Raw genomic sequence first — 23,828 nt, 5'->3', positions numbered from 1 at the left:
TAATGTTGAAAAACTGGGACACTGCACACGTGGATCTGAATTTTCAGATCTTTTGAAAAATTACTAGATTTGGCATCACTGGCCCCTTATCTTCTAGAGCCATCAGCTGGTAGTGAAGGAAGGCCTCCCACCTGACCCGAGGGTATGCTCTTCAGCTCCCTGTGGGACCACCTGCCCCTACTGTGTTACAGCCTGCCCCCCATGCTCCTTCACCCAACTTGCCACCTCTGATTATGTGAGGCACTCAGGGGGCACCCACTAAGCAGCAGGCACTGTGCAAGTCCCTTGAAATAGGTAAACACAACACTGCTCCTACCCTGGAGGAGCTCGCAAACCAATGTATTAACCGGTGAATTACAGTGCTGCCAGCTAAGTGCAGAACAGAAGAAGGCACGGACATGGTGGAGCACAGGGACTGTGCCCTGAGAAGCTGGCTGGAGGTCCTCTGAAGGTCACTGAGCTGGATTTCGAAGGATGAGTATGAGTGATTCAGGCAGGTGGTTGGTGGGGAATACTGCAACAGTGGGGATGGAATGGAGAACATTTATACGGTCTTCTGTCCATCTGCTGCCTGCTGCACAGGGGAGCCTCTTAAGCTAGCAACTGCATTTCCCCTCTCAGGTGTCAGGTGGGAGGCTGCCCTGATTGATGTTGGTCTGTCTACAACCCTCTGCCCAGGCCCTCCTATACCTTCCTTCTGTCAAAACATCAGAGAAGTTTCACCTCTACCAGGAAGAACCTGCCTGACTAATCCCCATTCACCTCCAGTTACTTCAACTAAGGCAACACTTCCATTCTGGGAAAACTGGTTACCTGAGGGTGATTCTGTTATTTGAGCTCTTTGTTTTGGAACCGCTGACATTTGAAGACTAGATCAGCATTCCAAGTAAGTGTTATCAAGTACCTACATATTTGATATGAAGGCTTTCTGTCATATGTATCATTTTTAACTCCAGCAACAACCCAGTTGAGAAAGAAGACAAACACAAATAAACTAAAAACAGATTGCAATTCAGAAAACATTTATTAAATGCCCAGTATTCACAATTTTTAAAATCCCTCCATCCATCCAACATCCACTAAGCACTAACAGGGCCAGGCAGTGGACTTGGCACCTGGAAAGGGAGATGCACTAAATTTACAAGCTAGCAGGTGAGATGAACAAATAAACCCCTTACAGTAATTTTCCTGCCAGAGCAATGTTCAAAGTACAGCAACAACTTCAATGAAGAAGTGTTTCGACTGCTCCCAGGAATACTGGGCAGATATCATAGAGGATATAAGCTCTAGCTGCTTATCTTGTTGACTTTGTATTAGGACATTTTACCACATACAAAGAAATACAGAGACTAGCACAACGAATCTCCACATATCTATGACCCAGCTTTAAAAGGAGTAACTCATAGCCACATTTGATTCATTTATACCTCCACCTACTTCCCTCTTTCCCTTCATATTGTTTTGTAGCCAATCCTAGATGTTTTAATCATTTTATCCATAATACTGAGCTAGGAATGTCTGGATTTGCCACTGTGCTTAGCCATTCAGTCGTGTCCAACTCTTTGCGACCCCATGGACTCGTAGCCCACCAGGCTCCTCTGTCCATGGGGATTCTCCAGGCAAGAATACTGGAGTGGGTTGCCATGCTCTCCTCCAGGGGGATCTTCCCAACCCAGGCCTCCCGTATTGCAGGCAGATTCTTTACCATCTGAGCCACCTGGGAAGTCCAAGAATACTGGAGTGGGTAGCCTATCCCTTCTCCAGGAGACCTTCCCGATTCAGGAATCCAACTGGGATCTCCTGCATTGAAGGCTGTTTCTTTACCAGCTGAGCTACCAGGAAAGCCCTCTAGTAACTTCCTTCTCCCAATCTATTCTTTGGTCAGTGACTTTATCAGAGTTAAATACCCTGATTCCTGCCAGTAACCCCAAACCCCTGGATGGTTCAGGGTAAAGATGCCAGACTTTATTGGGGCCTTTGAGTTGGCCGAAGGAAAAACCTAAGCTGATCCACTGAAAACCACCCTATCCCGGCCTATCTGGAATACTGACCATGTTCTTTGGGCCTTTGGCTCTCGTAAAACTGCTAATTCCTTAGGAGCTTGTAGAGTCCCTAACGTTTGGACAAAACGGGGGCTACATTCCACGTTCCCATGTGCCCTTAGCAGCCTTCCCAGAAATCTCTGACTGTACGGGGCTTCCTCTGCGGAGAGAGCTGTCCTACATTTGCTTCCTGTCAGCACCTTGATCCTCACTGGGTGGGGAGCCTGGTCACACCTGTACAGAGCCCACATCTGTCTGGGCTCTCTACCTTCCACTCCTTCAGCGTTTCTGTCTCTCTCTGAAAGGTACCAACATCATGCAGTTACTCAATCCAGACTCCCTCCCTCTCCTAATTCTGCCTGTTCTTTTAAAGCCATCCGCTACTGCCCACCTCCATCATCACCCTTCCATGGAGGCCACCAGTCCCTTCCCTCAAGGCAATATTTAACCATGTTTCTACCTTTGGCATCCAATCCCACCCTCCAGATCTCCACGCGGCAGCTGAGTGATCTTCGTGAAAAACCCTATCACGGTTCCTAACATCTATGGGATCAAGACCAACCTCCAGACCGTAAGCCAGAGAGGTCTCTTACGTCTTCAGCTTCATCTGCTGCATCTTCCTCCCGGGCCCGCAATCCAAACGCTCTTTTCGGGGCTGGCTTTCTCGGATCTCTGTGCTCTTACCTGGGAAACACCTTTTCTCTTGGAAATAACGAAGCTGCACCTAGTGCGCCCTTTTTTACGTGCGGTTATCTCACATCAGCCTGCAACAACACCTAAGAAATCATCTTCATCTTGCAGAAAGACAAACTGCGGATGGGCACCTTACCCACGGTCACACGGCTAGTGAGCGGAGGATTCAGATTCACTGCGCCAGAGGCCACGGACTGGAGCGCCGGGGCGCGGGCACACCCCTCCAGCGCTGCAGAGACCGCTCTCAGCCGCCGACCTGCGCCCAGGTAGCGCCAGTTCCGGGATCGGGGCCCTCGGGAGGGGGATGAGGCTTCTGATTGGCCACCTCCGGCGACGGCGGGCGGGACAGAGAGAGAGAGGAGGGCGCAGGGCGTCGCGGAGAAATGACGCAACGCCGCGGCTCCTTAAAGGTGCCGGCTGCTCGCGGGGCGGACGGCGCAGGCGCGTTCCGGAGGCTCGGGCTGGATCTTCCCTTGCCGAACGCGGGGCCGAGCGGGCGGGGCGCGCGCCGAGCGCAGGCGGCTCGCGGGGTCCGGCGGGGCGGCTTCCAGAGCCCTTACGGGCGGGCGGAGGAGCGGGTGCCGCGATGGCCGAGGGCAGCGCTGTGTCCGACCCTCAGCACGCCACACGCCTGCTGCGCGCGCTGAGCTCGTTCCGGGAGGAGTCCCGCTTCTGCGACGCGCACCTGGTCCTCGACGGGGAGGAGATCCCGGTGCAGAAGAACATCCTGGCGGCCGCCAGCCCGTACATCAGGTGAGGCGGGGGCCAGGCGGGGCCGCGCAGCCCCAGGCCCGGGGGCGGGGCGAGCCGGGCCAGGCGCGGAGCCCCGGGTCCCCACCTCTCGCCGGCCGCCAGGGTCCCTGTGGTCAGCTCTCGGCTCGGCGTCCCGCCCGGGAGACGCCCCGGCCGGCGAGCCTCACCCTCGCCCAGGACAGCCGCCCCGGGGCCCGGCTCTGCGCCTTGGAGCGGACCTCGGACCGCAGTCCCCAACCCCCCCACCCCCGCCGTCCCTCGCTTCTCGGGTCCCCGCCGCCCGGCCTCCGAGCCCCCGAGGCCCCCAGACGCCGTGCTGGGCCGGACCCGGGCCCGCACCCGCGCGCAGGGCGGGGCGGCGCCCGGGGAGAGCCTGCCCCCTCGCCCGGGGCCCGGCCCGCGGATCCCGGCTCAAGTTTGCCGGCCCGTTCGCCTCCGAATCGACGCGCGGTGGGCCGGGCCCCGCGCCGCGAACGCGGCCAGGGAGAAGCCGAACACACGCCTCCCCTCCGGTGTGGGCAGAGGGAAAACCCATCGGATGTTTTTCCTTAGGATGGACGGCCCGACCCGCCCCCATCCCCACCCCCACCCCTCCACCCCAGGCCCGGGCTCTTCGCAAAAGTGACTCTGCCACCCCTTGTGGGTCCTCCATTTAAAAAGAAGGACAATGTGTTATAGACAGACGTTACAGTAAGCTGTCGCACATTTCGAAAGACTTACTGTAATTCTCAGGATGCTGTTATACAATCCGAGGACCATGATGAGATTTTAGCGGTTTAGAGAAGGCATTTTAAAACGAAGATCAGCCTGTTTTGTCAGCTCAACTAACGAGGTGATTTGAAGGTGGATAGGACAGCGTTCATACAAGGGTATCACATCTTGCAGGGGCTGGTATGTTGTAGGAACTTTCTTGCAAACTGAATTGCTCTTTTAATAAAAGCGGGGAAAAATGCTAAAAGTTGGAGAAACTGCCCAGTAAGCTGGTTAAATATAGACTAATAGTAGAGAATGTCACTAGAAAAAAGCAAAATGATGTGTGCTGTATTCTCAATACCTTGTCCTAGCAGACCTCTGCACACAAGTTGCTTTTTAACCTGTGCATTAAGAGACATCTGTGCCTAGTCAGAAGCATTTCAGCTAACTTCTGGTAACTTCTCCTGGGTCTTCCTGGCTCTCTTTCTTAAAATCTATTTGCACTCTTTCCTTGTGGATTTCAAAGGTGGGCTTGGGGTGAGTTAGTGTGGGGTTTAGATTGCCCACGTGACAGCTCGTGGCTGGCAGTTTAGAGCTTTTGAGCAATCAATATAAAATTGGAATCAGCAGGCTAGCATCTTCCTGTGTACAGAGAATTCCTTGTTTGAGGAAATGCTGAAGAAAACTACTTTAGATGCATTCTTGTAGTTCTGTAAGTGGCATCCAGCTGGCTTAAAAGAAAATTGTGAATCACCAAATACATGCTCTCTGTTCCCTTGGCATGCTTCATTTTTCTCCATAGCCCTTACCATGATAATATACCCTACATTTTACTCATTAACTTTGTGGTTCTTCCCCAACCACAGTGTAAGCTCCATGAGGCTAGGGACTTTGCTTTTGTTCATTTCCACATCTCTGGCATGCAGAAAGACCAGTGCCTGGTGGTCAGCAGATGGGTGGAAGCAGAGACTGCCTTCCTTTTTGCCACAGCAGACGACACGAGGGGACCAGCTCTGGTGCATTTCCATCTCACACGCTCAGTTGTCCCTCATGGAGAAGAGCCCTGCACCTGCTTTCTGCTCCCAGCTTTCACTCTTTTGCAAGTTGTCAGTAGATGACTTCATCTCGGCCTCAGCTCACTAGTCTGATCAATGAGGGATAAAATGAGTCTTCGTCTCATTTAATCTTGGACCAACTCTGTGCAGAAATAGGTAATTGGGCTTTAAACCCCTCGCAGGTCTGCACACAGGTCTCCAGAAGTATCACTGGCAAGGTATCACTGCTGTATCTGACAAGTTAGGAAAGATGGGGTATTTGCTTGTGACATAGTGGCAAATGTGAGAATATTTAGTAATGTGAAATGTTGTTTATACTAGTAGTAATTTAGGTGTGAAATATTAGTGATCATAGTAGCAGAGCCAAAAGGGACTTCAAACCCTCTAGTCCAGTTCTGTTAACCTTCCAATTAAAACAGTGGAACCCGGTGGGCATTAGTGATTTATATTACAGTGAGGTTACTAGCACTTAGTGGTTCAACTAGGATTAGACTCCAGGTTAGTGATACCTGGTCTTCTTGTTTACCATACCAAGTTATAGCATTACTTGCGTTTAACTGGACTTTGTGTAAACTCTATCTCTTACTGACTTTGTTTATTAAGTACTTTCACATACTGTCTCATTTTGATTTTCATTTTCAGCCATCTTGCACAGTAGGTAGGGCAGTTATTTTTGACATTTTCTAGATAAATATGAATTAGTCAGTATGTGTGTTTTTAGGGACTGATTAATTGCTGTAGGTTTATTTGGTCATTGAAGCTGTGTATTTGTTCCTGGGGTTCTTTTAAAATTACCAGTCTCAAGGCTTCTTCAAAGTAATATGACTAATTTATATTGCTATTTAGAAACAAACTTTAATTTTTGATGCTGATTATATTGGGCTTTTATAATATCTCCATTTTGTTTGAAACTTTAAAGAGTTATAGTGAAACAAAATGAATCTGTATGTTCTAGAACTTGATGTTTTTTACTTTCCCTTTTGAAGCGTAAACACTTAGGTCTGTGATGTCATTAATGTGTGGATTGGATGTTTGCAAATTTGGTAGTCTGAGTTTTGTTCAGTGTCTTCAGTTTGCCTGGTTTTAGTAAGTGTCATAGGTGTCATTGGAAAAGACCCTAATGCTGGGAAGGATTGGGGGCAGGAGAAGGGGATGACAGAGGATGAGATGGTTGGATGGCATCACCAACTCGATGGACATAGGTTTGGGTAGACTCCAGGAGTTGGTGATGGACAGGGAGGCCTGGCATGCTGCGGTTCATGGGGTCGCAAAGAGTTGGACACGACTGAGCAACTGAACTGAACTGAACTGACTGATAGGTGTCTGAAGTTGTGTGTCTTAGAAACAATGTTATATATTGTTTCTGTATCATTAGCCAAGGGAACCAATCCAACTTTGTGGCACTAGGAATTGAAGCAAATCATTTGGCGTACTTTTTACTCCATAAAGTCTTTTAGCCTAACGTGGTTTTAATCTTTTCCTGTGCTTTATCTTTGGTTTAGCATTTGTTTTCCCTCCTGATCGTCTTAGCACTAGAAGGACTTTCATTATAAGGAAAAAGCCAGGACAACCTACATTCAGCAATAAACCCCTAATAATCACCTGAAAGAAGGCTGGGTGGAGCATGTGTCACACAGCTGAAGATTGAGGTGCTCCAGGGAGGACAGGCAGAGACTCCCAGAGCTCGTCATTCCCCACAGTTTACTGTGGGATGCTGCGTTCCTGGCATGCCCTCTGCCCAGCACTTTCTCATGATCCCTGAATGGCATTTTCCCTTTGGTTTGTTGGCAAAAAAAAACAATCTAAACGTAGCTGACGACCTTTAAGAATGATGACATTGAATTCAGAGCTATAATGACGACCCACAGCAACCCTTTCCTTTCTCAGCAACCATGAGACCTTCTGGGAAAGGTTCCCTGAGGCTTGTAGGAAATTTCCTTTTCTCCTGAGTATTGCAAAGTTTGCTTTGCTTCATGTCTTAAGCTCTTTTCATTCTGGCACAATTCCCTTGATCTGGTGTGGAGTTCGCCCTCCTTTCTTTCGTGAGCTGTAGCTCTTGGGGCGTGATGTCTGTGAAAGAATTTGCAAGTGAATTACCGTGTGATTCTGCGGTGGTGTAATAGGGCTCTGTACAGGTTCCAGTCCCATATCCACTTAGGGGAATTTTGGGTTTTCTAGGGAATCTGTTGGAACATGAGTTTGTTTAGCTTTTAGTTCCGGAGAGTAAAGGAAAGAAAGATTCCCAAGAATTTGGACCCTGTGATAAGTTAGCCAACAGTAAGAATGGTGATTTCTGTCCCTTGTGTTTTGAGAAAAAGCTGGTCTCGTGGGTGTGGGGTGGAGACACTGGGCCTAGACTGCAGCCTGGACCGTCCTGGACAGTCCTGTGGGCCTCAGTCTGCTCGTCTGTGCAGTGAGCTGACTGGGCTCTGTGTGTCTGTGTCGTGAGGAGGCGGAGGTCTGTCTCTGTTCTTACAGCTTTATTGTACCATCTGTAGTTTTGTTGGGACTTCCCTGGTGGTCCAGTGGTTAAGATTCAGAGCTTCCACTGCAGCAGGCGCAGGTTCCATCCCTGATTGGGGAACTGAGATCCCTCATGATGTGCAATATGGCTCAAAAGATTTTTTTTTTTTTTTAATTTTGCTGCACATTGATGTTACAGCCTTCCCTTTGCCTTGTCATGCAGGACTTGGTTGCATATTCTGCTGCATAAATCCAGCTCTGTAGAGTTCTTTTGTTACAAGCATTTATTTTATGCTGTTAATTTGGATGCGTTCCAAGGCCTAATTATTGATGAGGCTGTTTTGCCATTTAAATCTAAAATTTGACTCATCGATGATATGCTGATGAAACTTCTTAACGAGACTAATATGATCTCTGTGGGAGTCCAAGTTTCATGGTAATGTAGAAATTGTTGTCATCCTTCCCTTGGGTACTTGAAATCTGCCCTGTAGTTTCTGAGCACTGACGTCTTTTAGTTTTGTCTGCTGTGTGCAGAGCAAGCTTTCAGTCCTGAAGTCTCTTTTCTTTCACTTGTGCTTGAGTTCTTAGTTACCCCAAAGCAGCTCATGAATGATTATCATAAGGGTTTTGCATAGTGATTGTATCCTGTTAGGTCTCTTAGTCCTCACAGGTTCAGCTGGAAACTCCAGGTTCTGAGATGCTTACTGAGTCCTGAGCAATCTGTAAATCAACTGTACCTACTCATGCTGCACTCTGATGGTGATGGAAAATATACTGGGCTTGAGTATCTTATTAATGGATCTAGGCCGTGTTTGGCCTTGTTTGTTTCTATCCGTTTACTCTAAGGCATCCCTAACAACTGCTTAAAAAGATGAAGTCTGCCCTGAACAGCTTACAGTCACATGGTTCAAACTGATCGTCTCCATTCTCCTCTTCCTCCTCTCCGTCCCCTCCCCTCCTCCCCCTCCTCCCCCTCCTCTTCCTTTAGTATTTGATTAAACTCTGTTCTTAATGTGAGATTTTCCAAAACCAATATTGAAGCATGTTCTCTTTCAGAAGATCAAAGAAGGATTTTCTCAGGGCTCCTAAGAAAACCAAGAGCTTGTAAGCTGGAGCTCTAAGTTTAACATAGATTACTCATTTCAGCTGAAAGATGCACGTTTATTTATACAAGGCAGCAGTTGCCACTCTTAGTAGCCGTGAATGCTCTAATTCTGGACAGGTTCTCGGAAGGTTTCAAATGATGAAACAGATCAATAAAGTTCTTGTTAGACTAAGGGATCTAACATTAAGTGAAGTGTTGAATATTTAGATTTATTGTATAGCTTTCCTGAGGCTTGTTATTTTGAGTAAAAAGTAATGTGACAGAGGTAAATCTTTAAATCTTAGCTCCACTGAATACCAGCTGGTAAGTTCTCCCTCCTTTAACTGTGCCCTCTGACTTCTGCCTCTTCTTCCAGTTAGCATTTTCTTCTGCAAGTTCTCTTCAGTGTTCTTAAAGTAATTTTTATGAGAGTTGAGCAAAGCACTTCTCCACATAGGAAGTCTGGCTTCTCAGATTTGTTGTTGTTATTCAGTTGCTAAGTGGTGTCTGACTCTTTGCCACCCATGGACTGCAGCATGCCACACTCCTTTGTCCTCCACAATCTGGAGTTTATTCAAATTCATGTCCATCATGTCGGTGATGCCATCCAACCATCTCGTCCTCTGCTGCCCCCCTTCTCTGTCTGCTTTCAGTCTTTCCCAGCATCCGGCTCTTTTCCAATGGGTCTTCGAATCAGGTGGCCAAAGTATTGGAGCTTCAGCTTCAGCAGCGAGTCCTTCCAATGAATATTCAGTGTTGATTTTCTGTAGGATTGACTGGTTTGATCTCCTTGCTGTCCAAGGATTTAGGTTTGGATAATATAGACTAAGCATCCAGATTATAAAACTACCTTATCCATCGTTTAAACTGTTAATCAGTCTGTCTCATGATATCAAAGTGAGGCTTAAAATCTATTTATAATCCATAAAGAAAACATCATTAGGACAAATAAGGAGTTGTTTTGCTTCTGAGTCCTTTGGGGAGCGGCATCATCCTTCGGAAGAACACAAGTCTATCATTTTGTATGCTCGAGCTATGATATAAATGAATAATTTGTAAGTTGGAATTCTAGGTTAAGGGTGGAGGTGCAGGGATATGAGTGTGACAAGTGGCAGGTTATGGTTGCAACCTTGAATTCTGAATGCTTCCCATGGGTTGTCTGCCTCCTAAAACATAATGGGTCCAAAGAAGAAAGGAGATCAAAGGCTCTAGTAAAGTTGGCAACCACAGCTGTGTGGAGGGTAAAGGTAGCGTGTCCTTCTAAATGTCCTTCATCGCTCAGCTGGAGTTCTTGACCCCTGTGCTCAGAAGAGCAGAGACTGAAGTTGTCTTTCTAAGCATTTATTGCCAAAGAATATCTTCAGTGTAAAATGATGGTCTAATGTTTGCTGTTTTCGATTCTCTATGGGAATAAATTGTATTTTTTTTTCCTTCTTTTCAGAGATTTTAGGAAAATAGAATACTCAGGAAAAATAAGATCTTAAGGAAATATTTTGTTAGATAAAAGAGTTGGCCTTCAGGCAATAAAGCTTTGAGAGGCAGCACATATCAAATGGAAGTGGGGAAGACTGGTTTTTAAAAATAGACTGTTGTATTGGGATATAGACCAATACCGTGTGCTTTGTTTTTCTTTTTGCAGTTAATATGCTAATGGATATAGAACCTTAAATTTACATTTTTGCTCATTAAGTATTTTGTGATTCTTTTTAAAGACCATTTGGCACTTGCAATTTTTGTGTTAACATGAGTAGAAACGTTGTAAAACATAGTTTTATAGTCACATTCACATTCATCAGCAACCAAGTGCCTCTGCCGCTGAATAATTCTAAATTGTCTTGTATTATTGAGCTCAAAATATTTACAGACCTTTGTTACTTAAATTGTTCATATCAGTCAGTTCTCTGAATTGGGGGAAACCTTACATTTAAGGTGTGAGTTTGGTCTGTATCCCATCTACCACTTTGAGCCCATTCACTGTGAGTGGCCATGTGAGAAGGTGGGATTGGGAGGAGCAAGAAAATCCTTAGAAAGCAAGGTCAGTGATCACTGTTTGCAGCTCTCCTTTCTAGAGCCCACTTCTGCTTCAGGGATGGGAGTTGGAGGCCAGCAGAAGCCGTTGTTGTCTTGAATGTTTCATCTGTTAGTCACGGGAAGAGTTTCCCACACCCGTCCAGCTTTTCCTCCTCCTGTGCTCCAGCTGGTGTGGGAAGTTCAGACTTACCCTTGCAGATTAGAGACTTCCTGCAGGTGGTTGGTTGTTTGGTCCTTATGTTTATTTTCCTGCCTGGCTCCTTAATACGGGTGCCCACGTGAACAGAGCTGCCTTTGCCTGAAAGGGATGAGGCCTGCTGCTGGCAGACACACCAAGATTCTCATTTCTCTCACTTCTGCAGTGGAGCAGAAGCAAAGAAGAGGCTCTGCTTCCTTACTTCCCAGTCTTTTTACCTATTGATAGGAAGGGGAGTTATGAAAATGTACATCACTGTCACAGCTGTTGATACATTCTTTAGGAATGTCATCACCCCTTAACCCGTATGCTCGTGAGCTTGTGCTCACCAGTGATAAAGTCCAGTTCAAGAATTAGCATTGTCTAAAATCACAGAGATGTGCTGTGTTCATCAGAGTTCCCTATAAAGGGACCTTATATAACTAGTGTTGACTAATTAGGGATAGTCATTCGTTCAGAAAATACACCAGAGACCCGGGGTATCCGCAACAACTGGGTGCTGGGTGGAGAGCCTGCATTTCAGGGTTTATGGAGTGTTCGCCCTCCCAGGCCCCATTGTCTTTCTTGTGTGCTGGGTGCCATTTGACTGGATGTTCAGTGATCGCCCACAAACAGTGTCAAAACTGAGACTGAGCACAGGAGCTTGAAATCACTCGACTCATTTTTTCCACCTCCGGGGGGGTGGGAAGGGCAGTAAAGGAAAGAAACATAAAACTAACAAGTGTTAAGTTATCTTTGATGTTCACTTAATTTTTCACAATATCGTGTGGTGTGGTAGTACCAGAATTTCAAGAACGGAAAAAGAAGAGATTGATTTTATTTTCAGAGGAGTTAACTTCTGAAAGTCGGCTCTATAAAGTATACTTAAATGACTCATCTAATCATTTGCTACTGTGTTGGTAGCCCCCCATTCATTACATTTACAGAAACAGCTGTTTCTAAGTCGAGAATATAGATCCTTGGTCAAAGGTTTCCTAAATGGTTGATCATTCATTAAACTTTTCTTGAACGTTTATGCATGGTGCTGCCATGCCCTGGGCATTCAGGGCTCTGGCATCCATGGAATTCTGCCAGGGAGGCAGACAGTGAAGAGATCTCCTTACAGAGAGATGTGAGGGGTAGACCCGGTTGGGGGAGCACCACTCTGAGGAAGAGCTGTTTAACCTGAGATCTGGAGCGGGTGTGGAGGAGGGAGATTCAGTGTGGGCAGAGCTGGGGGCCACAGGGAGAGCACAGGGAACAGAAGTGCTGTGATCCGGATTCAAGATGGGATTGGAACACCAGCCCGAGGAGATGATGTGCAGTTGGTGTTGCTGCAGGAAAGCAAATTGTGGGTAGCAGGGCCTCGTAGTCCTGAGTTCAGAGTGGCATGTACACTGCTCCCCACTAAGGTCCAGCTTCCACTGGAACATTTGCCAGAGAGCTGTATGTTGGGAGGTGGCTGGGCAGGTGGCAGATACAGGAAAGGGACCTCAAACTTTTTTTTCCAATATAGTTTAATCTGTGTGAGATAGTTTAGATTTTATTAGAAGAGTTTAGGTCAGGCATTGATGAGAGGCATTTTGGAGGGCGCTAGAATGGTTCATCATACGAAATCCTGTGCTGGATGAAGCACAAGCTGCAATCAAGATTGCCGAGAGGATACGCAATCAGATACGCATCTCAGATGCACAGATGACACCACCCTTATGGCAGAAAGTGAGGAACTAAAGAGCCTCTTGATGAAAGTGAAAGAGGAGAGTGAAAAAGCTGACTTAAAACTCAGCATTCAAAAAACTAAGATCATGGCATCTGGTCCCATCACTTCATGGCAAATAGATGGGGAAACAATGGAAACAGTGACAGACTTTATTTTCTTGGACTCCAAAATCACTGCAGATGGTGACTGCAGCCATGAAATTAAAAGACACTTGCTCCTTGGAAGAAAAGCTATGACCAACCTAAACAGCGTATGAGACATTGCTGCTGCTAAGTCGCTTCAGTCGTGTCCGACTCTGTGCGACCCCATAGACGGCAGCCCACCAGGCTCCCCCGTCCCTGGGATTCTCCAGGCAAGAATACTGGAGTGGGTTGCCATTTCCTTCTCCAGTGCATGAAAGGGAAAAGTGAAAGTGAAGTCGCTCAGTCGTGTCTGACTCCTAGCGACCCCGTGGACTGTAGCCTACCAGGCTTCTCTGTCCATGAGATTTTCCAGGCAAGAGTACTGGAGTGGCGTGCCATTGCCTTCTCCGTATGAGACATTAGTTTGCTGACAAAGGTCCATCTAGTCAAAGCTATGGTTTTTCCAGTAGTCATGTATGGATGTGAGAGTTGGACCATAAGAAGTCTGAGTCCCAAAGAATTGATGCTTTCAAATTGTGTTGTTGGGGAAGACTCGTGAGAGTCCCTTGGACGCAAGGAGGTCAAACTAGTCAATCTTAAAGGAAATCAGTCCTGAATATTCATTGGAAGGACTGATGCTGAAGCTGAAACTCCAATACTTTGGCCACTTGATGTGAAGAACTGACTCATTGGAAAAGAACCTGATGTCTAGAAATATTGAAGGCAGGAGAAGGGGACGAAAGAGGGTGAGATGGTTGGATGGCGTCATTGACCTGATGGACTTGAGTTTGAGCAAACTTCAGGAGTTGGTGATGGACAGGGAAGACTGGCATGCTACAGTCCACGGGTCACAAAGACTCGGACACGACTGAACGACTGAACCGAACTGAGAATGGTTCAGACAGGAGATAGGAGTGCCCTGGGGTTGGGTTCATCAGTGGAGATGGAGTGGCTGGAGTAGAGGGATTAGCAGTAGGACTTGGTGAGAAAAAGGGAAGAGCCAGGAGAGCCGAGGTTCACTTCTCTTTATCAGTGAACAATGCTGGTCATCACTTACTGGGCATATGAAGGACAGCTCTCAAAGACTGTCAAGTACAGGCTCCGTCCTCAGGAGTTACAGCTGAGGTGTGAAAGAACGAAGTGTGGAACTGAGGCTGTTTTAACAGTACAGATACTTCCAGCCACAGGCGTTCCAAGGAGGAGGGACCACTTGCTTGACCCTTAAGGTGTCAAGGAGGAAACAGCGGAGCCCGGCCTTGGGGATGAGTCAGAGGTAGAGGGCTGGGTGGGGCAGGTGAAGAGAGGGGCAGAGAGAAGGGTCCAGGTTAACACAGTTGTGAGTGCAGGGGCTCGGATGTGTGCTCAGGGTGGTGAGCACACCGCGTGGGCTGGACTAGGGGCCTGCCTGGGGTGGTAGGAAGCGCGGGTGGACGGCCAATCGGGACGGTCTTCTCCAGTGCCCGGCCAGTTCATCTCGAGTTTTACTCAGTCGTTCACCAGTGGTATTATACCGGTAATGGGAACGGGGCTGTGCTCTGGGAAGGTCAGTGGGTGGTCGTTTGTTCCCAGGACCACAGGTCAGCACCCTGGGGCACCGTCCCGGCCCCGCCGTGTCGATCGTGGCCGAGGTAGAGATTAGAGGAGAAATCAACCGACTGCTACTTGGATGCGGGAATTAGGCTGAGGAAGAAGGAAGAGCTAACAGGTTTTGAGCCCAGCTGCCTGTGAAGAATGGGGAAGATTACGATCTGTCTCTGAGGTGTCCAATTCAAGGTAACATTGCTCTAGAAATACTTTAATTAGGCTCTTTTGGTTGTTGAAAATTCTATGGGGGGTGACACATATCCGTGAATATGTGCGTTTCTCATCTCTGCCTCTTGACCTCCTGGTTTTTATCAGCAGAGGAATTCCTTTTCATCCTTCAGGACCCAATATCCCTTCTTTTGTAATATTTTTCCCATTCTTCCAAATAATCGCTCCCTCCTCCAGGCTTGTCTGTGGTGGATGGTGTGTACCTTCAGTGCAGCATGTGTCCGTCTTTTATTCGGTAAGGAGAAACAGAACAGGCAGATGGACTGGGTGCTCTTAAAGCGTCTTTTATCTCCAGGGCCAGAGGCACTAGATCCATTAGTAAGTCTGTAGGTAAGACAATTGAGTTGCCTGCAGTCTGAGTGCTGAAGAGGAAGTAGGAGATGAGAGTTCAGGATGCTACATCTTAGTTGGAAGTGAGATGAAGTTCGGCCATGGCGTTTTACTATATAGCTGAACGTGTATCGGGGACTGGGGGAGAGGAACAGAATAAACCATCTTAGGACAGATTTTTAATCCAGAAGAGAGTCTTGAATTTTGTACCGCTTTAGATGGTGCAGTCAAGCTCAACAAAGTCCGTTTCTGGTGCCAAGAAACCTGGGATCAGGGACCAAATTCTTTCTTCAAAAGTAGTAGCTCCAGAGAGAGAGAGCTTTTGTCACAACATGACTAAAGAATTAATAGAGAAGCATTCATTCCCTTGACAACATTTTGGAAGGCATTTTCAGCTTCAGGTTGTTTAGAGAAGTTTATAACAGATTATAAATTAAGGAGGCGCCAGAAACAGCATTTTGAGATGCTGAAGTGAAAGTCATCGTGAGCTGTCTCTCATTTATTAAGGGGAACTGAAGGGGCAGTGGCGGGGGGTGGGGGTGGGGTTGTATTTCAGGCCGTAGTTGGTTTTTGTTTTCGTACTCCCACTATCTTTTTTTAAAAAAAGAAAAGTTTCTTAAGCATCGTTTAATGCTTTGGTTTGAACTGCTTTGAAAGGATGAATACAAAGACAAGAAAATACATTCATATAAATTCTTAATTCTCCTTTGAATTTAATCAGGAGTTCCATTTTGCCTTGGAAAAGGCAAACCTTCCTTCTGACTCTACATTGAGAAGAGGGAATAGAAAGGGAGGAGAAATACGGACCTACTTCTGTGATATGAAATTTCTACAGTATTCAGCGCCATTTGTGTGAAGCAGCAGAGAAGAACTAGATCCGCCAGTTTTTAATTAGAGAAGATTTGTGAGAGTGCCCCCAGGAGACTCTCCAGTGGTCCAGTGGTTAAGACTCTGAGCTTCCAACGCAGGGGTTGTGAGTTCGATCCCTGGTTGGGAACTAAGATCCCACGAGCCATGTGGTGCAGCCAAAAAAAAAAAGAGTGCCCCCAAACCAAAGGGGTCTTCTCTTGAGATGGCCATTTCTTTGGGCTCTTAAGGTTACAGGAGGAGCCACCTTACAGCAGCACCTGAAAAATCCTACCTGAGTAGAAAATCTGGAACTGTTTGACAGGTTGAGGCATGAATGTCTTTCTTTTATTTCTAGAAGGCCAGGGTGTGACCAGAACAAGGAATCAGGCTTGTTTCATCCTAGAAGAATTTTCTGCTTCTCAAGTTGCTGCGTCATGGTTCTGTCTTTGAACTCATCTTAAAATTTTAACATGCATTTTCAAACCTTGTCTTTTAAAAGGTAAATTTTTATTGACTGCCTTACTTTGAAACATATAAGAACTGGATTTACATTTTAAGAGTCTTTTTTTTTTATGCAAAAAGTTTTATGAGAAGCCATGTCAGAGTCCAGTTATCTATGTCTCCCTGGGTTCTGGTTCTGAACCTCATACTCAGATATTGTCACAGTCGTAATCTTTCTGATTCATCTTTTCATTTGAAGTCATTTTGTATCCCTCTTATATCTCAATGTAATGCCCATAATCATTTTTAATAGTTATTTTTATGACATCATTGCTGTTCCATATAATTTGCTTCATCATTCCCCTTTGACCTTTTAATTTTCAGTTCTTTTTTTTTCCTCCTGAATAGTAGCACTATAAACAAGTTAGAAAAAAAAAAACTCTTGGTTCTTTTTCCTTTGTATTTTTTGTGGGTAAACCCACTTTAGGGGCTTTGTCCCAGGCATATCTGTATCTGAAGATAGAACAGATTTGTTCTTGTTCTATGAGACTAGATTACTGTCCAGGAAGGCTGGATTATCATATCAAGACCCTGACAGTATGTATCTGATTTTTTTTTTTTCCTTTAGCTTTATTGCCATTGCCTGGTCACTTTTCCAGGCTGTTTCTCAAAGTTATTACTGTTTTGCATATCATTACCATTTTGTTTGGCTGAATTTTTAAATGTTATATGTTTGCTATTGTAAAAATATTTAGAGCAGGGTTTGGCAAACTTTTCTCTAAAGGGTCAGAATTATTTTAGGCTTTCCAGCCTGTATATGATCTCTGTCACATATTCTTTGTTTCTTGTTTTAACAACAATCTTTTAAAACATAAAAAAAACATTTTTAGTTCAAAGGGCATACAGAAACAGGCTGTGGGTTGTAGTGTGTCGGCCGTGATCTAGAGTATTTGATTTTTTAAAATCTGGATATGAAATCTTTAACTCTGGAGATCACCTTTAATGCTGTTTCCGTGTCATGTGATGATCTGCATGCCAGTCCTCAGAGAGCCGAGGCTGACAGTCAAGGTTAGTTTTCCCTGGCTCTCTCCCCTGCTCTCCCCCTGCCCCCCATAGTCATCTCTTCCTTATAGGACGTTCTGTAGTGTATCCTTTTCCTTGTCCTTAAAAAAAAAATTAGTAATAATTTTCATTCCTTTCTGGCTCCTTTTCCTGAGCATAAAAGTATCCTTTCCAGCACCCAGTATATAGGCAATGCACAAATGTTAAATACATGCATCTGATAAAAGCAAACACACTCTGCATCCTCTTCCAACAAGTGCACGATTTTCTTGACTTTTTGCTGACGATCTGTGAAGGAAGAGTGTGTGTATCTTGTCCTCAGTCTCACCTCCTGCTCCCCTCTGCCTGTAGGCGCGTGTCTTCTCACTCCATTAAAACTATTCTTCTAAAAACTGCTAAATATAATGGCCAAATCAGGTAAAAAACAATTTATTTTACAGTTGATTTACAATGTTGTATTAATTTGTGCTGTACAGCAAAGTGATTGTTATACATATTTATACATTCTTTTTCAATATTCTTTTTCATTGTGGTTTATCATGGGATAGTGAGTCTAGTTCCCCGTGCTATACAGTAGGACCTGGTTGCGTGCCCTTTCTACATATAAGAGCCTACATCTGCTAACCCCAGCCTCCCACTAGGCCCTCCCCCAGCCCCCTCGGCAACCACAAGTCAGTTCTCCGTGTCTCTAAGTCTGTTTCCGTTTCATAGATAGGTTCATGTGCGTCATATTTCAGATTGCACATATAACTGATACCATATGGTATTCCTTTCTCTTTTCTGGCTTAAGTGAAAACTTTCAAGGGCCTCTCCTCCTCCACCTGTCTGCTGTGTTTATCATTCTTGGCTTATCATGCTCTCCACAGCTCTTGTCCCCTTCCCCCCCAGTCTCCTTTTCTGGTTCTCCCTGTTTGCCCCAGACGTGGTGTGGCACAGGCTCTGTCCTCGCCCTGTCCTCTCCCCACGACTGTCTCATCTCCTCCTCTGTGCTGCGCCCCAAGCGTGTCCATCTGATGGCCGGCTGCTTGGCCACCCCAAGCCCAGTCCGGCCCGGCTCCCTCTGCCCCCAGGCAGGTGGTCCTTCATCGACTGTGATGGCTGCTGTCCTACCAGGCTCTCCAGGAGGACCCAGGGTGGCCACCCTTTCCCTTCGGCGTCAAGTTAAAGACCTATCGTTTCATCCTCATAAGTCTCTGGAAGCGCTCTCTTCTCCGCCATTGCCGCCACTTGTGTTCGAGCTTGCACTCTTTCTGAGCTGTGGCAGGCTCCCTGCTGGCCTGTCTGCCTCCATGCTCAGAGCGATGTTTCTAGAATGTAATAGATAATGTTCGAAACTCCAGTCTCTTTGGGGATGTGCTTGATTCAGGCGCTGGGGCAGGAAAAATAGACTGTGTGCCTGCAGTATTTGTGCCAGAAAGTAAGGAGGGGCTCAAAAGAACATAGAGGCTTTTAGAAGGAACATGGAGCTACCCTGAAAGAAGTCTTGATGGCCAAAGCTGGAGCAATTTGAGCAAGAAAATGAGTAACAGTAACATTGGATTATAATCCATAGAATAAATACTGATGTATCTGAGGATGGAAAAATAAATAAATGCGGAGAAGAGACAGTTCTTTCCTATAGAAGAAGCTCAATTAATAAATGTAGAAGAAGGAATAAAAGAATCAGAAACCATCAGTTGAACATCATGTTAATAATTGTTGCCAGCAAGAGCTACCAGTGGAAACTAAAATTAGTGGGCAAGAGTTTGAGGAGAAAAAGGATATTTGCATATTCTCATATTCGCTTCTCCAGTGTTTTTATTAATTACAAAGGGGGAAATGGTAACTTACAGTGGAGAAACCCAACAAACATCACCTAACCAAGTGGCCATGGTTAAGGTCAGCAGTAATAACACACTGACATCACGTTCTCCCTGATGTGAAGGACACGGTGTCACTCTGGTAGTGTCCCTGCCAGAAATGCTCAACCTCAGTCTAATCATAAGAAATTCACTTCAAGTTCAGGGACATTGTACAAAATAATTGACCGAGGGCTCACCGAAGTGTCAGGTCTCGAAAGGTGAAGAAAGATTGAGGAAGAGTCGCAGGTTAGGGCCACAACAGCTAAGTGCAGTTTGGAACCCTGGGTTGGGTCCCAGAACAGAGAGAAAGGACATGAGGGGGAAAGCTGCTTAAATTTAAATAAACTTAATAGTGTTGTGCCAGTCTTTATTTCTTAGCTTTGATCATTGTACTAAAGATTATGTGAGTTACAAACTAAATGAAGTAACCCAGACAGAGGAAGACAAAGATCAAATGATGTGGCTTATATGTGGAATCTAAAAGATAAAGATATAAATGAACTTATTTACAAAACAGAGAGATCCACAGAAATAGAAAACAAACTTATGGTTACCAAAGAGGAGAGAAGGGGGAAAAAATTAAGAGTTTGGGATCAACGTATACCACTACTATATATAAAATAGATAAACAATATGGACCCACAGTATAGCATAGTATAGAACTCTATTCAGTATTTTGCAGTAACCTATAAAGGAAAAGAATCTGAAAAAAATATATATGTATGTGTAACTGAATCACTTTGCTGTACACCCAAAACTGACAAAACATTGTAAATCAATGCTACTTCAATTTTAAAAATTAAAAGTAAAAACTTTTTTTCTTTTGAATTTTTTATTTTGTATTGGAGCATAGCCAATTAACAGGTTGTTGATAGTTTCAGGTGAACAGCTAAGGGACTCAGCCATACGTATACATGTATCCATTCTCCCCAAAACTCCCCTCCCATCCAGGCTGCCACATAACACTGAGCAGAATTCCATGTGCTACCCAGTAGGTCCCTGTTGTTTGTCCATTTTAAACACAGCAGTGTGTACATGACCATCCCAGACTCCCTAACTATCCCTTTCCCCTGGCAGCCATAAGTTCGTTTTATAAAATCTTTTTTTTTTTAAGATCATGTAAATTTATTAACATTAGTAGATATGCTCCATGAAGGGAATACAGGAACCCTACAACTTAAAAAAAAACTTTTCAGTGAGTCTAAAATTATTTCAAGTAAGAAGGTTCCTCCATTTCCCCTCCAGGTGAAGTGCAGATTCTCTTGCATGGTCTCTCGACTTGGGTCTGTTTGATTTCTTAAAATTCAGTTGAGGTTACTACATGTTTTTGTCAAGAACAGCACAGGGGCGATGCCATGTCCTCCTGGGTGCGTGGTATCAGGAGCCCGTGATGGTCATGTGTCCTGACATTGTTAGTGTTGGTTTGATCACATGGCTGGAGATGGTGTCTCCTGGATTAATCTCACTCCTTTTCTCTTTGTAATTAACATGTAACTTACAGGGTGAAACTTGGAGGTTATGTAAACATTCTATTCCCCACCAACTTTCCCTCCCTAGTTTCAGCATCCAAGTACCCTGTGTAACTGTCACTCCTGTATTTATTAGTCAAGTCTCCTAAATTTTAGGGGTAAGCAGCTGGGCAGGACATCAAAGGAGGGAGAAACAGGCTTTCAGCAGACTGGGACAAAGCATTTATTGTAGAATAAAGTAATGGATACTTTATCCAGAGGCTTCAGATGAGGGAGTTTAAAACTCAAGACTCCTAGAAATGGCCGGCACCATTTCGTTTCACTGACATTAAGCCCATGGTTAGAAGTGGGGCTGGTCAGTTTCTCAAGTGTGGGGACCACCAGCTGGTTGAGGTCCAGTTTGTAAATCCATGCCCAGTGCTGAATGCTGTGTAAAACAGAGTCACCATTTTTATGGGTTTGGTTTTTGTAGTCTGTACATCTTTTCCTCTGGCAATTGCCGCATTTCTGCAGGAATAATTAATGTCCCCCATGGTCGTGTACACCCACTGTCCCGCCCTCCCTGTCCCCCAGACTCACACCCTGACTCACACTCTGCAGTTTCTTTGAGCTGTCCCTGTTTGAGGGGTACTTCACACTTTTCCACATTCTCTTATTTCAGGAGACATCATCTTCCCTAAGATAAATTTCTCTTTTGTTCAACTCACACAACTCTGGAAGGCAGATATTTTGTGTTTTCGTATTTCTTCCAGATATTGATGTCACTGGATGTGGTTACTCAGAGCAGATCTAAATATGAAACGCTGTATTTCATCTTCAGAGCGGATGACGTGATAAGAGCAGGAAGACGGAAAGCGTTTTTTGTGAATTCTCGCGGGCTCTGGGGTGGGGAGGTGGTCAGGGACAGGTGGAGACCGGGGCCTCTGCATCCTCTACAACGAATGGCTCTGCTTCGGCCTCGTTACTGGGGGCTGGTTGGGTGGGCTGATACCCGAACAGTAAACCTTTGGTTTCCTGGAACCCTTTCCTAAGCTTCACACTCGCCCATCGCTCTGGAGCTCCTAGTTTTCCATGCAGTGCACCAGAGATGGTGAGGGGACGGCCCTGAAGCACGCTGGATGGAGTGCCAGACAGTCAGGCTTATTCACAGAGGACAGGCCTCCCCTTCAGCCAGTGTCCATGTGAGCCTCAGCACAGAGGCCGATGATTGCCTCGGGGACCTCTGGGCAGTGGAACGTTTGAGCTTTCCGGTCTTGAATTGCTGACTGCAGCACACCCGAGTCAGATGCTGGGTGACAGCGTCACCTTCCCCCATTGTGGACCAACCCGCGGGCGCCGTGAGGGGAGCGCCCAGCTGCGTGGCTGGGGGATGATGCCGCTTCTGAACACTGGTGCTGCTTTTGTCTCAGAGCCAAATGAGCACAGTAGCTGATCACTGCAGCGCTGAAACCCACTGGCTGTGTGCTGTTATCAAGTCCCTGATATTTTCCAAATGCCCGTTCAGACACTTGATGGGGTAGAGCAGTGAACCAAAGAGAGTCCCTGTTTTCAGAGGTGTAGGTATGAGACAAATACCGTCTATTTGATAGTGGTAGATTCTTGGAAGAAAAATAAAGCAAGGAGGGGAAAAGGGGTGTTATTTTAGATAACACGGTACCTGGGCCGCTCTTTGTGGGTGTTACTGGAGTGGAGACCTAAAGTCAGTGAAGGATTAAATCTTCCTTCCCCTAATTAGACAAGTGGGAGGTGGACAGAATATTCCAGGCAGGAGGGGATACATCAGAATAAGCTGGGAAACTTTGAAAATATACACTGTCTCAGACCTGACATCATTGGTGTAGGACCTGCTTTATCTGTAAAAGCTCTCCAGAAGATTCTGGGAAGCAGGTTGGGGAGCTCCTCTTAAAATCCATTAAAATTATGAGTCATGCCAGGATCTATATGCGGGGGAAAGTTTTGATGGTAAATAAGTAAAAACCACACTCTGGGTGAAAAAAAAAAAAGACTTGGAGGCATAGAGAAATGAATAGAGGAAATTAAAGGAAGAAACACAGGAAAAGAAATAACACTGGACCCACTCTTGTGATAAAGTTCAATTCTTAAGAGGAAGAGAGAAATGTGACCCTGCTCCCCATTTCTGCCTTTTTTCATGAGACCCCCTGAGCTGAGCAAACCAGTGTCTAGCTGGTGGCAGTTCCCAGATGGGTCACACAGCACCATGACCTGAGCTTTCTCTGGTTTCTCTCCTCACTGCCCCCGATTTTGCAGGGCCTGTAGAAGGGGCATCGTGGGGATTAGCTGGCCCGTGTAGGTCCAGTTGCCGTGTGAGGGGGTTACTAGAGGTCGTTCTTTGCACCTGCTTCGTATCCCGCCGTGCACCCCGGGGTCTCCGTGGGCCTCCCTCTGGGACACGTCACATGTCAGGCGTCTGTGTAAGTGCGTGTCTCCCAGGTGGATGGAGTTCTCAGGGGGCGGGAGCTGGGAGATAGACGGGTTCCTGAATTCCCAACCACCAAAAAGCAGGCCTTGTCCTGAGAGGATGCCATCGGTTGATGGAAATATCGCCTGCACATATGTATTTCATGAAGTCAACTGGGACTAAAAAAAAAATTATTTGAAAAGTAGACTTCCTTTTTTAGAGTAAAGTTCATAGGAAAACCGAGAGGAAGAGAGAGGTTCCATAGCCTCCTACCTGCACGCGTACAGAGCCTTCCCCACCAGAGGGGAACCTCAGTCACGGCTGACGACCCTCTACTTCCCCATCACCACCCAGGGTCCCTGGTTCACACTAGGGTTTACCCTTGGTGTGCATTTTGTGGGTTTGGACAAAGGCATGGTGATCGGTATGCACCATCATGGTGTCATACTGACTGGTGTCGCTGCCCTGAGATTTCTCTGCCCGAACGGTCCATTTTTGGTATGGCTTTTAGGAGCTCATGAAGACTTGAAAGGAGAGAGGGTGTCCATAAAACAGACTCCCCCAGGTGCAGACGTTATCAGTGGGGCCTCCGTGGGCATATGCAGTGCTGAGCCCACGCCCCTCTGCTCTTGGGAACTGCCCGGTTTGACGGGGATCATTTGAAACGGTGTGAGTGATGCCTGTGAATTGCCCTCCCTGGAGTTTCTGTGAAGCCTGACTCCCTGAGCATTGCCTTCTCTTGTATCCTGTCTGAGTAGGTTTCTTTGCTCTTAT

At 46.1% G+C, this 23,828-nt stretch overlaps 1 protein-coding gene across 3 annotated transcripts in view; it reads left to right on the top strand.

Moving 5' to 3' along the window:
* The first annotated feature begins 3,169 nt into the window (after nt 1-3,169).
* GAN (gigaxonin) overlaps nt 3,170-23,828 on the top strand; it is a 46,695-nt gene continuing 26,036 nt past the window's right edge. For 2 of the 3 annotated variants that reach the window (XM_081513547.1, XM_081513548.1), the window contains exon 1: nt 3,170-3,488. In XM_081513547.1, coding sequence (XP_081369673.1) covers nt 3,322-3,488 — 167 coding nt within the window. In that variant the 5' untranslated portion in view covers nt 3,170-3,321. The remainder of the gene's footprint in view (nt 3,489-23,828) is intronic. The other variant, XM_081513546.1, reaches the window with a different exon arrangement.

The sequence above is a fragment of the Giraffa tippelskirchi genome, chromosome 7 (genome assembly GCF_054371585.1).
Source record: "Giraffa tippelskirchi isolate mGirTip1 chromosome 7, T2T-mGirTip1v1.2.pri, whole genome shotgun sequence".
Classification (NCBI taxonomy): domain Eukaryota; kingdom Metazoa; phylum Chordata; class Mammalia; order Artiodactyla; family Giraffidae; genus Giraffa; species Giraffa tippelskirchi.
This window is presented reverse-complemented; position numbering and strand designations above follow the sequence as displayed.